At 47.5% G+C, this 15687-nt stretch overlaps 2 protein-coding genes across 5 annotated transcripts; both read left to right on the top strand.

The window, feature by feature from the left end:
• Positions 1-1888: 1888 nt before the first annotated feature.
• C10H1orf216 (chromosome 10 C1orf216 homolog) lies at positions 1889-6897 on the top strand. 4 transcript variants are annotated; one of them, XM_071617673.1, is made up of 3 exons: positions 1889-2061; positions 2647-2792; positions 4482-6897. In XM_071617673.1, exons 2-3 carry the CDS (start codon positions 2786-2788, stop codon positions 5174-5176), a joined length of 702 nt encoding a protein of 233 aa, XP_071473774.1. In that variant the 5' UTR covers positions 1889-2061; positions 2647-2785; the 3' UTR covers positions 5177-6897. The 4 variants fall into 4 exon arrangements, with proteins under 4 accessions (XP_071473774.1, XP_027793497.1, XP_071473773.1 ...); XM_027937696.2 differs by lacking the exon at positions 2647-2792; XM_071617672.1 differs by having other exon boundaries at positions 2667-6897.
• A 7952-nt stretch (positions 6898-14849) lies between these two features.
• LOC114094034 (PRELI domain containing protein 3B-like) lies at positions 14850-15404 on the top strand. Its single transcript, XM_071618717.1, has 2 exons — positions 14850-15015; positions 15082-15404. The coding sequence occupies exons 1-2, from the start codon at positions 14850-14852 to the stop codon at positions 15402-15404; spliced, it is 489 nt and encodes a 162-aa protein (XP_071474818.1).
• Positions 15405-15687: the final 283 nt, after the last annotated feature.

Raw genomic sequence — 15687 nt, 5'->3', positions numbered from 1 at the left:
GTGTGGGGAGACTTACATAATCCTAAACACCAAAGTTCAGAATGTTAAGAATGAGGATTTGGGTGAAGTCAAGGGACTTCAGCAGAAAGTAAAAGGGGAAGACTAGTTAGGCCTCAGGACCTGGTGTAGAAATGGGGCTGAGGACACTACCTGTATTTTCCCAGCTTGGGAAAGGGGAGTGACCTAAGTTTGAATGACTTTTACTTCTAACTTTTCTTTTTTATTTCCAATTTGCATTTTTTCTTCTTTTTTTTTAGTACTGGGGCTTTAACCCAGTGTATGTGGGGGGGGGGGCGCTCTACCACTGATCTACATCCCCAACCCTTTTCAATTTTGAGACAGGGTCTCACTAAGTAGCTGAGGCTGGCCTGGCCCTGTGATCCTCCTGCCTCAGCCTCCAGAGTTGCTGGGATTACAGGTGTGTGCCACTGCCCCTGGCTCCTGTTCGCTTCTAGAATAGAAGTTATTGTAATCATATTTTTTTCTTTTTCTTTTTTTTAATGGGGGAGGGGAGTTTACCAGGGATTGAATTTAGGGGCACTTGACTGCTGAGCCACAACCCAAGCTCAAAGCACTGAGTGCCTCACTTTTTGCTGAGGCTGGCTTTGAACTCACAATCCTCCTGTTTCAGCCTCCCGAATCCCTGGGATTACAGGAGTGTGCCACCGCTCCCAGCTTTTCTTTCTCTTTTCTTTTCTAAGGTAAGATTTGGGGGCTGGGGTTGTGGCTCAGTGGTAAAGTACTTGCCTAGAATGTGTGAGGCACTGAGTTCGATTCTCAGCACCACATATAAATAAATGAATAAAATAAAGATCCATCAACATCTAAAAAAATTGAAAAAAAAAAAGATTTGGTGTGTGTGTGTGGGGGGGGGGTGTTTGTGGGGGGTGTGTGCGTGTGCAGTGCTGGGGATGATCTAGGGCCTGGTGAGCGCTAGGCAAGCACTTCATCACTGAGCTACACCCCAGCCCTTTTAGTGTGCCATTTAGTTTCTAGGTTGCAGAATGATGAGTTGTAATCAAGTTGGAACCTAAGGAAGATGCCGCATATCATTAGGGTCAGCAGTTATCTTATCTGATTGCAAACTGGGCCCCCAACCTCTATACTTTCTCTCAAGAAGGAAGGGGGCGGGGAGGAAGCTTCAGTAAGTAGAACTGAGAAGGATCCATTGGAGTTGGGATCGCGGCATCTTTCTTATCCAGTTCCTTCTCACTAGGGCGGCAGCACAGGAGTCCACTGCGCAGGCTCCACGGAGGAGGGGCTCTCCCCTGAGGTGCTGCAGGGTGGTGGTAGCCTCGAGCCCTGAGCCACACCGGATTGTCTGTTTTCTCTTACAACATAACTTTCATTAAACGAATTTAGTCAAATAAGCACATCATGGATGTATAATTCCAAATTGTGATAAACATGCTGTGAAGGAAAGGAACAAAAGTGCCCTGAGATAGTGTAAAAGGGGGAATGCATCTCATCTAGAGAATTTGTGAAAAAAGACCTGAAATATGAGTACATCGAGAGGGAGAGAGAATTTTAGGCAGAAGATGGGTGTGTGCAAAAGACACCGAATGTCAAAAAGCAGCGTGAGACCCCACTAGAGGGGACGGCAGACCCAGAAGCTGCAGCCTTTTAGGATTTCCCCTGCAATGGGGAAGGCTTTGAAGGTTTTTAAGAAGGATGATGGTGCATGATCAGGTTTTCAGCTCGGAAATGTCGCTGTGCCTGCAAGTGAAGCGGCAGACCGATCGGAGGGGCCAGGCGAGTGCATCTAGGAGATGACATCCGACCTGGAAGGCCTGGGTCCAGCATCCGGAGGTGGGGGCGGCGGTTCCTGCGCGGAAAACCGAACTGGCCCACGTGGGCCGCCCCGCCCCGCCCCGCTGCGCAGACGCCGCCAGACTCCGCAGTACCCGCCCGAGGCTGGGCGCGTAGCTTGGTGACCCCCACGTTCACCCGGGCGGTGTGGACGCCGCGGCCCAGGGACCCCCGGCCCATAGTGACGAGTTCCCAGCGAGCTGGGTCAGACGGAACCAGCGCCAGCCCCGCGGGAGAAGGCGCCTCTAGGCCGTGAGTCCGGGCCCAGATGAAAGGCTTGGGGCCCAGCCGCGGGAGTGCGGGGCGGGAGTCGCAGCCTCAGCCCAGCTGTCTTCTTTGGGGAGACTACGGAAGCATTGTCACTGCCCTCTGCCTCCTAGGGGAGACCTTATCTCCTGCAGGGAGGCCACCAGTCCCCATTTTACAGCAAACTGCAGATGAACTGGGGGAGATCTTGATCCTGGGATGTCTGGGTTCTCATTTTACCATCTCTGACAACCGGGGGTCCCTAACCCCACCCGACCCCATCACAGCTTCCTTCGTGGCCCCGCCCAAGTTTAGGGAAGAGGGAAGATCTCCAGGCACCCTCCCACAAGCCAGAGGGATGGTGGTAAGCCGGTTTACAAAGGCCTTACACTTTCCCTCAGGAACTTCTACCCACTATTAGATGTGGTGAGCGTCCCTGCCACCTATAGAGGTCCTTCTAGTGACTGTTCCACTTAATAGTACCTCCAACTTTGTGTGTATGTGTGGGTGGGTGCTGAGGATTGAACTCAGGTGCTCTACCACAAAGCTACATCCCTAGTCCTTTTGATTTTTTTTTTTTTTTTGAGACAGTATCTCCCTAAATTACCCAGGCTGACTTCGGATTTGTGATCCTCCTGCCTCAGTCTTTCTAGTCGCTGAGATTACAGGCGCGCAAAACCATACCTGGCTCCCTCGCCCTTAATGATCATCGATTCTTCTAATCCTAGCAATGTGTGGTCAGTAGAAACCTTTTGTCAATTCAACCCTCTCATTTGGTGGAAAATGGTTTTTAGGGAAGGAAGAGTGGTGTGGTATGCCCTCTCTCCAGGGCCTTGGTGGAGCAAGATGGGCGCAGAGACATAATATAGAAAACATGTACCCAGGGGGCTGGGGATATGACTCAGTTGGTAGAGTGTTTGCCTTGCATGCACAAGGCCCTGGGTTCAATCCCCAGCACCACACACACAAAAAAAAAAAAAAAAAGAAAAAAAAAGAAAAGAAAGAAAGGAGAGGGAGAGAGGGAGAGAGAGAAAGAAAGCATGTACCCAGGACACTGGGAGAAAAGGGGCAAGCTCAAAAGAGAGGTTTATCAGTGAGAGAAGTGGGGGATAGATGCTCTAGGGCAGAAGAGGGAACTAAAGCCAGCTGTTGCAGCCCTGGGCCCACTGCAGTAGCCCCTGTTACCCTTGGCTCCTTCCTGAGTACTAAAATCCCCCTGCAGCCCCCTCTCCCATTCACTGGCTCAGAAGTATGTGCTGACACCTGCAAGAGCCAGGCTCTATGCTGACTCCTGGGAATATGAGGTAGGATACATAAAGAAGGTTCAGGTTTAGTCAGAGAGCCAGATTATAAACTGCTGTTACAAAATTATTCAAGTAAATAAACAGTTCCAGTTGAATAGACAATTACTGACCATAAACCATATGTGCCAGGGATAGGAAATAAGACAGTGTGTACCCAGAGTAGTAGGAGCCAGAGGAAGACATAATTCACCATATTTGTGTATATTGGGGCAGTGGGGAGAAGATCAGAAAGGCTTCAGAGAGAGAGAGATACAAAAGCCTGGTTTTAAAGTACAAAAAGGAATTTACTGGGAGGAAAAGGAGGAGCTTAGTGGGGAGGGGCAAAGCAGGATATTGTAGGCCAGAGGACTAGTGTGAGGAAACTAATGGTGTGCTTTGAGATCTCTGGGCAGTTTGGTGTGATGGGAGGAGCAGAGTGATAAGAGGCAAGTATGGATGGATTCTCATGGGCCAGATCAAACAGGGCCTGGTAGGTCACGTAGAGGGTTAACAGGAGTTTAGGGATGGCACTCATTGCTGTGAGTGCACCCATACACACACACATGGAATTTGCACTTTTTAACTGGAGGTAAATCAATGAAAAAACTGTGGCAATAATCCAGGTAAGAAATGGTGTGAACCAAGTGGTAGTTAGGAGGAAGAATTGTCACAATTTGGTGACCAATGAGATGGGGCAAGGAAGGAGAATGAGTAGCCCAGGATGCTTCTAATCTTCTAGCTAGAATGACTGAATAGAGAGTGGAGCCATCTAGCTGAGGAAACTCAGCCAGAGGGAGGACTGGTTTGGACATAGAGAATATGAGAAGCCTGTGGTCGGTTCAGAGTGGATAGCAATTGGATCTAGGCTGAACACAGAATTGAGAGTCACCAACATACAGCAGAGAATGGGGTCATCTGGGGAGAAGTGTGCAGAATGAGAAGGAACTTGCTTCAGAGGACTGAGGAAAACCCTATGTGGTAGACAGAGGACAAATGGAGAGAGAGAGAGAGGGGAAGAAAACCTTGAAGGGAAGTGTTGCTAGCAGGATCAAAGGAAGGGAGTGAACTGTAGCTAGGTTGCCATGACCTCAGGCCACTCCACCCTGACCTGCTATCACTCATTCTTCTGCTTCCCCTTCACAGACCAGATGTTCGCCATCCAGCCAGGGCTAGCCGAAGGGGACCAGTTCTTGGGGGGCCTGTCTCCTGGAGTATGTCAGCCCAAGCTCCAGCCAGACAGCAACTCCAACTTCTTGGAGAGTGCCAGGGATGCCAATGAGAATTGGCATGGGATGCCAAGCAAACTGGACCCCATCCTGACAAGGAATGCCTCTGAGCTGCCCTCTGACAACCAGGCCTTCCAGGCTTCTGGACTCCCTGAAGAAGGGATTCGTAGCCCTCCAGAAGGTGCAGAAATTCCTGGTGCTGAGCTTGAAAAGAGAGGTGGTGCCAGCACTATCTGCTCTCCTCTGGAGGACAATGGCTATGCCAGCAGCTCCCTGAGCATTGACAGTCCTAGCAGCAGTCCTGAGCCTGCCTGTGGGACCCCTCGAGGTCCTGGCCCTCCAGATTCCCTTCTGCCCTCCGTGGCCCAGGCTGTGCAGCAGCTGCAGGCTCAGGAGCGCTACAAAGAGCAGGAGAAAGAGAAGCATCATGTGCACTTGGTGATGTACCGTCGCCTGGCACTGCTCCAGTGGATCCGGGGTCTGCAGCACCAGTTGGTTGACCAGCAGGCACGTCTGCAGGAGAGCTTCGACACCATCCTAGACAACCGAAAGGAGCTGATCCGCTGTCTCCAGCAGAGGGCAGCACCATCCAGATCCCAGGACCAGGGCTAAGGGTGTGCCTACATAAGTGTGCAAAAGCATAAGTGTATGTTTGTAGGCATGTATGTGGTTGTGCACAAATAAGTACACGATTTTTTGTTGGCATGAATTCAGGTAAGCATGAGTGTATATGTGCTAACATGCAGGCAGGTGTGTATAGGCACATGTGAATGAACTTAAGTGCACTGTATGCGCACTTGTGTACATACAAGCTAACTTATATGTATGAGTGAATAAGAGTGAATGCGTATGTATAGCATGTATGTAACAGTAAATTTATATATGCATGTATGGACGGGTACCCAGGAATGTATATGTGCATGAGGGAGGATGTACATGCAAAAGATATGTATGCATATACATGAGTTTGTGTGTGTAGGCTTGTGCTGTGTATGTGAGTGAATCCTTGTTTGTTCAGGCCTGTGAAGGGGTGCATGTGTGCAGGTGCAGGCATGAGAAGTGTCTGTTGGAGACACGTATTTGCAGATGGATTCATGAGCACATGTGTGCAAATATATATTCAGTTGCACCTGTAGGGCATCTACCCATGCCGTCATCCATGGTCTACCCTGGCTTTTTTTCTCCACTGAGTTCCACTGCTTCCTGGAGAGAATGGGCTAGCTTACTGTCCTTTACCTGAGGAGTATGACTGACCCATTCTCTTGGGGCTTCCCAGGCCACCTTTCTTTTTCCTATTCCCTCACTTAACCCAGACCTTGCTCTGATAAGGCTGTTGTCCATGGTTTTGGCTTTAATTCTGGCCCCATGGCACTTTGGCTGCAGTTTTGTTGGGGCAGTTGGTGAAGAATGGATATTGGAGGGAACTGGAGAATTATGGCAGGGGTGAAAGTGAGGACAGAGAATGAGATAGGGGACTGTCCCTCTTGAACTCTGACTTTGACCATATGGGAAATGGGGGTGGGGGGATGACAGTGGCAGAACTCTGAAGAATAGGAGAATGGGTATTATAAAATACCAGTTTCCAAACAACCATACCTCTCCCCTGGAAAAGGAGCTGTTGAAAACCACATTATTTTAAGTTTCTGTTGAAAAGGAATGTGTGCTTATAAGCATACAAGTAACAGGCAAGGTGTTCCAGGGCCATTAGGGAAAATCTCACTTCCCTCTCTGAGCCTCTACCTTGCCATGCCTTTCTGGTTTAGAGTATTGGATGTATGATTGATTTGGTCCATTTCTCTGAAATCAGTTTGTCAGGAGGAACCAGAGCTCAGCTTTCCAGGTACACAGGGGACAGTGTCAGCCTCACCTCCAGAAGCTCTTAGGATGTTGGATCATACCCCTTTCTGTCACTATATAACCCTTTAAACAGAGATTGATAGGCTCCATGAAACTCCAAATGCTTCATGATTTGGAGAGCTGCTGAGTCTTGAGAACCAACAACTGAGGTAGCAGAGCTCTCTGCTTTGCTTCTGGGAGTCAAGAGAATGCAACATCATGGTGAGCAGTGGCACAAAGAGGGAACACAGGCAGGCGAGTAGTAGCATGGAAGTCACTACTACTGCCTCTGTCCTCAGTCTCCCCATCTGCAAAACATGGGAACTTTTTTAGTCTGTCTCTAAAGAGTTCCATCTCTTATGGGTGATGAAAGATATAGGGAGTAGGCTTGAGAAGTGGATCCTGGGGACTTTCCTCTCTGTAGAGCTTGCATGTTGAATGTGAACTTGGTCTCTGGACCAACACAGAAAGAATAAATTGAAGCAGAGAATTAAAAATTTCTTTGAGTATGTGTTTCTATTCCACCTGTTGCCTGGTACCCTCTTCCACAGTCTGAGGCCATCTTTTGAACAAAGTCCTTGGTTAGAAACCAAGCAGAGTAAAAACATATTTAGTTCATGTAATAGCTACCTTGAATTTTGGTAGAGTTATACATTATAATCCCTTGTTTGAGATCCTGGTAATCGTGACAAAAACCAACTTTTGGACACAACTTTAAATGTGCTGAAATCTGGCCTACTTCTTCCATAGTCACTTTCACATGTAGTGAGATGGGACAGAGCCTTATCTCAAGTAAGGCAGGGCTCTTCATAAATCTTGAATACTGTAGTTCTGAAACTGATCTTTGCTTTTTAAACATCATTTTACAAAGCCTACATAAATTGTTGCTCAAGTTCACATGAATATTAGCGAACACAATATAATATCATACCTAAAACATGAATTAAAGAAAGGCTGAAAGCTTTTAAGCTCAGCTGACTGTTAACAATAGATAAGAACAAAAGTCAGTTTGACTTGCTTCATCTTAAACACTTAGCAAAGACAGTCAAAGCCAAAGCACAGCTGTTCCTGGACATTTTAAATAATAATAGTTAAATGTAACTTCCAAAAATAAGTAAACTGGAGGCTACAAAAGAGATTCTCAGACAGGAATGCCTGATAACTATCAAAAGGAACTGCCAGAGTAGTTTTTAGTTTAAGGCCTTTATTTCTAACCAACACAGGTAGGCTTAATGTTTGCTAGTATGGTTATCCAGCCCTAAGTAACAGAATTAAAGATTTCTCTATTAGACACAGAGGTCATACTAGTAAAAGGATTTTGCAAGATCAGATGACATTAAATTATTAAACTATATCTTAAGGGAAAGAACGTCTGTAACCCTAAAAGTTAAATGTTGTGTTTACATCCCTGACATTTCTGGCAATGTGACAAATGTCCTTAAAGATTTACATGCTCAGATAGAAGCCATGTCCTCAGCAACTTTGTCATGGAAACAATATCTTAGCTCCTAGTTCTTGGTACTTCCTGGTGGAAAACATTGTTAGTCTTTGTCTTTGCCATCATACTCATTGGCATATTCCTGTGCTATGGCATTTATTGCTGCATCGATATGGTTCCAGTACTAATGAATTCTTGTTTCTCTTATAGACCATCCATCACTCAAATGGCCCTCCAGACTATTACTTCTCAATCAGACTTCTATCATGGGCCACTCGATAGACCCGATTTTTAAAGGGGGACTCCAAACTGCTTGCCCCACATCGTCCCTTTTCAGCCTGAAGAAGCCAGAAAGATCTTCTTCGCCCCCCTTCCTTACAGCAGTAAGGAGTTCCCAACTTAGAGGGGGGAATGAAGCCAGATTTAAAGTTAGGTAGTCAGTGTAGTTAGGTAATGAACAGCCCCCAGCAAAAAGGTGCTGACTCAGAAGTCCTTCCTGACCAGATTACTTCTTTGGCCCACCTGTGTCCCACCCCTCGGGCCTTCCCACCTACATTCAATCACTGAAAGAACTATAAAAAGGGGAGACAACATCTCTTCCACGGATTCCACCTCTTGGGTCCCCTTCTTCCTCCGGGAGAAGTCTTTTCTGCTGTCCTTTAATAAACTTCTAATTTCTACTCTGAAAAAAAAAAAAAAAGAAACCAAGCAGAGAAGTTGGGGAAATACCAAAGAGGAAGAATTCAGACTCCTGTGTCTAGCAATTTTAGAGGCTTCACAGTCTTGATGGAGGAGACTTGGCCTCTCCCCTGAAAACTCCATTTGGGACTGTCCTTGTCCTTTGGACCTGAATGGATTGTGAGAGACCACATACCATGTACACACTCACATACTCTGCCTTGGAGTCACCACTGCTGTGGAGTAAAATACTGAGTGAAGATCCTTAGATGGTTCTGAGGAGTATGCAGTTATATTTTATTTTATTGGTGTTGGGAGTTGAACCCAGGGCCTTGTGCAGGGTAGGCAAGTGCTCTACCACTGAGCTAACCTAGTCCCCAGATGTAATTGTAATCTATGCAATTGAATTCAGATATTAGTTGATAACAATTTAGATTTTATCTTCTACTCTAGTTTGCATGACGGTTTATTCTAAAGATTTCAAGGGTTTGGGATTTTTAAAATATTTCATGTTTGGACACAATGCCTTTATTTTTTATTTTTATGTGATGCTGAGGATCGAACCCAGTGCCCCACACATGCCAGGCGAGTGCTCTACCACTGAGCCATAACCCCAGCCCCATGGGGGTTCAGGATTTAACTCAGTAGTAAAGCATTGGCCTAGCCTTCACAAGACCTGGGATTCCATCCCAGGACTGTGTGTGTGAGTGCTGGGCCCAGTTTCCAAGTCTGATATCCCCCAAGTCTGGGGTTCGAGCCTCTGATCTTCCTGGGTCCAGCAGTCACTATAGCTGGCCTGGCCTTTCCTCTCCAAAATACATTATTTTTATAAGTAAGGTATATTAATTTTCTACTGCTGCATAATGAATTGCCCAAAATTTAGTGGTTTAAATCAATACACATTTTTTTATATCTTTTTGTAGGTCAAGAATCTGGTTATAGCTTAGCTGGATTTTATGTGTCAATCTTTTTTTTTTTTTTTTAATGTTTTCTTAGTTGTAGATGGACACAATACCTTTATTTTATTTATTTATTTTTATGTGGTGCTGAGGATCTAACCCAGTGCCTCACACATGCCAGGCAAGTGCTCTGCCACTGAGCCACAACCCCAGCCCTTATATATCAATCTCTTGATCAAGGCATTAGGTCCTGGGCCTATGATTTAATTTGTTGGTACCATTCAGTTCCTTTCAGGCTGTTGGGCTAGAGGCCACTTTCACTTGCTTCTCATGTGAATGGCATTTCAAACACAGCAGCTTATTATATCAGAGCATGCAAACCAAGAAAGCAATAAGGTGCTAGCAAGTCAGAATTTTCTGAAACCTAGCCTCAAAATTGATATCCCCTCAATGTTGCCATATTCTATGGTAGAAGCAAGTTACTCAAGGGGAGGATATTACATAAGGCTATAAATACCAGGGGACAGGGTTCATCCAGGGCCATCTTAGAGTTTGTCTATAGTTATTATTTTTTCTTTTTCTTTCTTGTAGTACTAGGGATTGAACCCAGTTCCTTGCACATGCTAGGCAAGCACTCTACACTGAGCTACATCCCCAGCCCCTTTTAAATTTTATTTGAGACAGGTCTTGCTAAGTTGCCCAGTTTAATCTTGAACTTGCAAATCTCTTGCCCCATCAAGTATGGTCGGAGGGAATGGGTTAAAGCCTTAAAGCCTGGAGTGCAAGGAGGCAGGAAATGAACTGGGAACTGAGGAAGAGTGCAGAGTGTGATAGTGGTAGGTGATTTCTTTAGTCCCAGGTCTGGCATTTTAGGGGTCTATGTAGTGGCTCTCCTTAAGCAGATTGAATGCCCCCTATTGATAGTCTGTGACCTTTCTACCTGCCTGTTTCCTTCAAGCCTCATTCAAAACTCAAGTGTGTTAGTATCTGAACATAGTAGCAGGAAAAGGTCACAGGAACTGGAAACAGAGCTGAGAAAACCAGCAGAAGTCCAGGCAGCAGAGAATAGTAATTTCTAGTATAGACTGGACCCAGATGTCCTGGATCCTCCACTTCCTAGCTGTGCCTCACTTTCCTTAGCCTGTAAAATGGGAGGCAATCATAGTACTAATCTGGCAGTTTTGTAAGAGGTGAGTGACTGTAGAGGGCTCGGACCTGAACCTGGCACATACGAAGTAGTCCATAAATGTGAGCTGTTATTATCTGATTAGGAGAGGACAAGAATACCCTCAGAGGTAGGAGATGCAGCTGAGCGGTTGTGCTGTATATTAAAAAGCTTTGCTGAAGGGCACTCATGAGTTTAATGGATGATGGTGGTGAAAAGAGCAGAATGAGATGGGCATCTTCTGGGATCTGAGCCAGAACTCAAATCCACACATGCCCACACCCACCAGGCACCCAGTTACTCAGGAACCAGACTCCAAACTGCCCGTGCATCAACTACGCACGCACCATCACTCACACTCACAAATGCACACTCAGAGACACAGACCATGCACTCCCCACCCTCCAGTCTCAGAAATAAGACTACAGACTGTCAGAAGTGAGTTCGCTCTTCCTCTCCGGTCTGTGGGCATTTCCAGGCGAAACTTACGCTTGCCCAGATCCTCCCACCGCCCGCACCCCTGCTCCTCGCCCCAACGCTGAGGCTCCGAACCGGTAGATGTCCTAAATGGGTTCCATTCTCATTTATCACCAAATAGATTTGAGGAGACATTCGTTTGGTTGAGCGACTGGCAAGCAGGGGGACAGGGGTGGCGGGGAGAAAGGCCAGGGGCGGAAAAAGTTTTGTGGTGCTAAAGTCTCAGATGTCAGAGCCTGGGAAGGGGCTGGTCCCCCGGGTCCTCCCACACACTGGGGATGAAAGAGGGCTCGGGCTTTGAGGTGGGGACTCGGGCGTGGCGGGGGCGCGAGGGGGAGCTCCAGGGCTCCGCGCGAGGGACTAGGGAGAGGGCCCGGGCGGCGCTCAGCTGGTGTTCAGTGGTTCTGGTGGGGGGGCTCGTCCCCCAAAAGCGAAGACAAAGGGGCGGCCTCCCCGGAGCCCAGCGGCACAAAGCGGGGACCGGGCGGGGCGGAGCCCGCCCACTGGCCGCCCGCACCCGACCGCTGATCCGCGAGATCCCGAGCGCCGTTCCCGGAGCCTAATCCCAACAAGCATGAAAACGGCTCGGCCGGCCCGCCAGCAGGCCCTTTGTCCGGACCCCTCGCGGGACAGCTGCAGCCGGGTCCCCTCCCTCTTTTGTGTCTCCTCCTCGCCGCCTGCTCCGCCCTCCTCACCTCAGCTGCCTGCGAGGCCGCGAACCGTCCCGGGCTTTCGCCTCCCACCTTCGGGCGCACAAAGCGGGGCAGCGCCCCTCATCTGGGGGAGGGAGGATTAACCCCGGGGTCTGCAGGAGGGCTGGGGCCGCGGAGCGAAGAGGAGAGGACTGCGAGTGCGCCTTCCTCTGGAGCGTAGGGGTGCGGGGTGATGTGGGCCTGCAAGTGGGAACATAGACGTGGGATTGGATCGTGGGTGCGTGCGGTGCAGAGGGAGCGAGTCAGAGGGCTGGAGGGGACTCAGCATTCAGTAGCAGCTCTCAGGAGCAGGAAGTCTCCCTAGACCGTGATGCACCCCTGGACAGCTGTCCGGACCTCTCGGTGGCCTTTCCCAAACCTCTGGCTCCAGCAGGGCCTCTGCCCCTACCCCACCTGCATGTCCACCTGTGCACTGGGCACCTCCATCCAGCTGACTCACCGGCAGCTCAGAATTCCCAGGCCAGAAAAGGAGCTCATTTCCTCCCCACGCACAAAGCCACTCAGGTCATGCCAGTCACTTGGGTGAGATGGGTCTCAGGTCCTCTTTCCTTACTTCTCATGCCAACCAGACACTAGGTCCTGTCCCTACCACCTCCCAGCACATCTGCAGTCCACACCCTCCACTTCTATTGCCTGGATTCAGGCCACTGTCATCTGGACAACTGGAATGGCTTATGGTCTGGCCATGCACTACAGTGCTCTAGCATGCATCCTATAGGACAAATATGGCCCCAAAACTCCTGAAAGTTAAGACCTTTCCAGGCTCTTCAGTAGCTCTGGTTGCTTAGCTTGGCTTGCAAAAACATCTGGGGCTGGTTCTTGCACCTCTGCAGGTATAATCTTCCCCAGGGTCTGGTGTCCCACAAGTCGACAAAAACCTTCCTCAAGATCCTTCATGGGATTTTTTTCCCTCTCAAAAAAGGGAATGAAATATTGCCATCTAACCTTGTTCCTCACAGAACCATCTTTCAGAGTCCCCAGATCCAGGGTACTACAGAGCAGCGGATGAATCAGAGACACCAGACCTTCCAGAGGTGATGCATACCTTGCCCACCCTGGTCCTGCAACATACAAGCCATGATGCTCCTCCAAGCTAATGAGGTCCTGCCCTGCTTAGTCTCCATTCCTTAGCCATTGTGGCTACAGAGGGCATTCAGGGTCTGTAAAATCCCCACTCAGGCCTCAATGTGCCTGAGTTCCCAGGAATGCAGGGCACTTTGCTTTTGTCATAGACTCCTGAGGATGTACAATATCCTCAGAGAACCCCAGAGTCTGCAAGCATGTCTGTGTCATTTTGTTCCCATCACCATTTTCACCAGATACCTCCTTCCTGGCACTGCCAAGAACTGGCCTCTGAGGTGTTCTTCACATCCTCATCTTTGTAACAGGAAATTCATCCATTATACAAATATTTATCACTGTCTACCACCCTTTGCTAGGCACTGGGGACCCAGATAACTCAGACACAGTGACAGCCTGCAGGGACTTCACAGTCTAGCAGGAGTCCCAGACCCAGACAAGGATAATGAGAGTGTAGTGTGATAGTGCTAATAAAAGTCTGTGCATGGTACTACAGAAGGATTTTCTGCAGCATGTTCCAATAGGCATTAAGGAAAAGATTTCTGTGATCAACCGGACTTGGGAAATGCTGGATTGAACAATGCTGACTGGGATTCTTTCCGGCAGGACTCCTCAGGGCCTGTGTGCTATACCAGTGTGTAAGTTCATGTGTGTGTGTGTGTGTGTGTGTGTATGTGTGTGTATGTTTATTGTTTGAGCACTGAATTCATATTACATATCCTATATTCTAGGGACCATATCTGGGAAACAAACTGGTGTGGCAACTAGAGAATGGAGAAACCAATTTTATTTGGAGTAGGGAAAAAGGATAATGCAGGTGAGGAACAGGTCAGGAAATACTTCACAGAAGAGCCTGGAGGATGAAAACAAGTAGGTGAGGAAAAGAGAATCCTAGAATCCTGGTATGGTGGCACATACCTGTCGTATCAGTGATTATGGGAGCCTGAGGCAGGAGGGCTGCAAGTTTGAGGGCAGCCTGTGCAACTTAGTAAGACCCTGTCTCAAAATAAAATTTAACAAAGGGCTGGGGTTGTGTACCTCAGTGGTACAGTGTCTCTGGGTTTAATTCCCAGCACCACACATACAAACTAAAGCATCCTGGGAAAAATGAGGGAAATTTGACCCAGGCAGTCACAAGAAACCTGTGGGTGCTGAGGGCTTTAGAAGCAGGGCTCTCTCCCAGAGATAAAGGATTTTTTTTCTTTTTTATATATATATATATATTTATTTTTTAGTTGTAGTTGGTTGGACACAATACCTTTATTTTATTTATTTTTATGTGGTTCTGAGGATCGAACCCAGGGCCTTGCATATGCTAGGCGAGCACTCTGCCACTAAGCCACAACTCCAGACTGATAAAGGATTTTTTCCCCCAGTACTGAAGATCAGACCCCAGTCCTCTTATGCATGCTGGGAAAGTGCTTTACCACTGAGCTATACCCTCAATTCACAGTATTCTTTTTGAGCTGGCTAGTGTAGCATGGAATAGGACTTTATCTGAACAAGTGTTAAGGATGCTAGACCTGAGACTTCATATCATTTTGTAAGATGCTGGTCAGTGTAGTAAATTCAGTCAAATATTCCCACTTGTTAAGAGCCAGACAGGGGGCTGGGGTTGTGGCTCAGGGGTAGGGCGCTTGCCTAGCATGCGTGAGGCACTGAGTTCGATCCCCGGCACCACATAAAAATAAAGGTATTATGTCCATCTACAAAAAAATAAAAAAGAGTCAAACAGGTCCCCGTTTTCAAGACCTTCACATTTGGGTGTATCTCTGGGCAATAATAGGGACAAACCTGGAACCCCACAGTCAGTTGTCTTTGAAGAGAGAGGATTTATGTCAAGGTTGTTTTATTGTGGGAGCCACCAAGACTCCCTCAAAAGATCCTCCTGAGCACCTGGGTGCTACGCAGCCGCAGGGTGCGGGTGGGGCTGGGTAGTGTGCCTCAGTGCCTCATTGTCCTCCAAAGTTTCCCAGACAGGGCTCTGACTGCTGGCACCATGAAGATCTGGACCTCAGAGTACGTCTTCGACCACCCATGGGAAACTGTTCCAGCAGCTGCAATGCAGAAATACCCAAACCCTATGAACCCGAGTGTGGTTGGAGTTGATGTGCTGGACAAGCATATAGATCCCTCTGGAAAACTGTACAGCCACAGACTTCTCAGTTGCCTTCCATTGTGAAGTCTCTTATTGGTATATGTGCAAGAACATTCTGTAGTTGATCCTGTAGAGAAAACAATGGAACTTAAACCGACTAATATTTCGTTTACAAATATGATTTCAGTGGATGAGAGACTTATCTACAAACCACATCCTCAAGACCCAGAAAAGATTATTTTGACTCAGGAAGCCATCAACTCTGTGCAGGAAGTCAGCCTTAGCGGTTACCTGGAAGGACTGATGGCGACCATGATATCTTCTAATGCTAGGAAAGGCCGAGAAACAATGGAATGGGTAATACACAAATTACATGCTGAGACTGAAGAGTTGACAGCTTCAGCAAGAGGAAGCATAAGGACACCAATGATGGCGGCGGTATTTGTAGAAAAATGATAAAGTCAGTATAGAATATCAAATCCCCAGCTCTCTCTAAGCAGACAGTGTATTTATTTGTTATTTTAAAAGTACAACTGTATTTTAGGTAGAATTTTTTTCCTAATAATCTGGAGTAAGGCTATGTGACTTGATCAAAACAAAAAGATACAGGGCTTCTAAAATCCAAGGGATCATCTGATGTTAGTGTGGCTTGAAATGACTAATTTCTAGGGTTCTAGTATCTATGTGAAATTTAACAATTTTTTTAAGTACTTGGGAGAAATGGTTATTGATATTGAGT

This window comes from Marmota flaviventris, chromosome 10, assembly GCF_047511675.1.
Source record: "Marmota flaviventris isolate mMarFla1 chromosome 10, mMarFla1.hap1, whole genome shotgun sequence".
Lineage (NCBI taxonomy): Eukaryota > Metazoa > Chordata > Mammalia > Rodentia > Sciuridae > Marmota > Marmota flaviventris.
The sequence above is the reverse complement of the archived record's forward strand: the minus strand, read 5'-3'. Positions and strand labels throughout refer to the sequence as shown.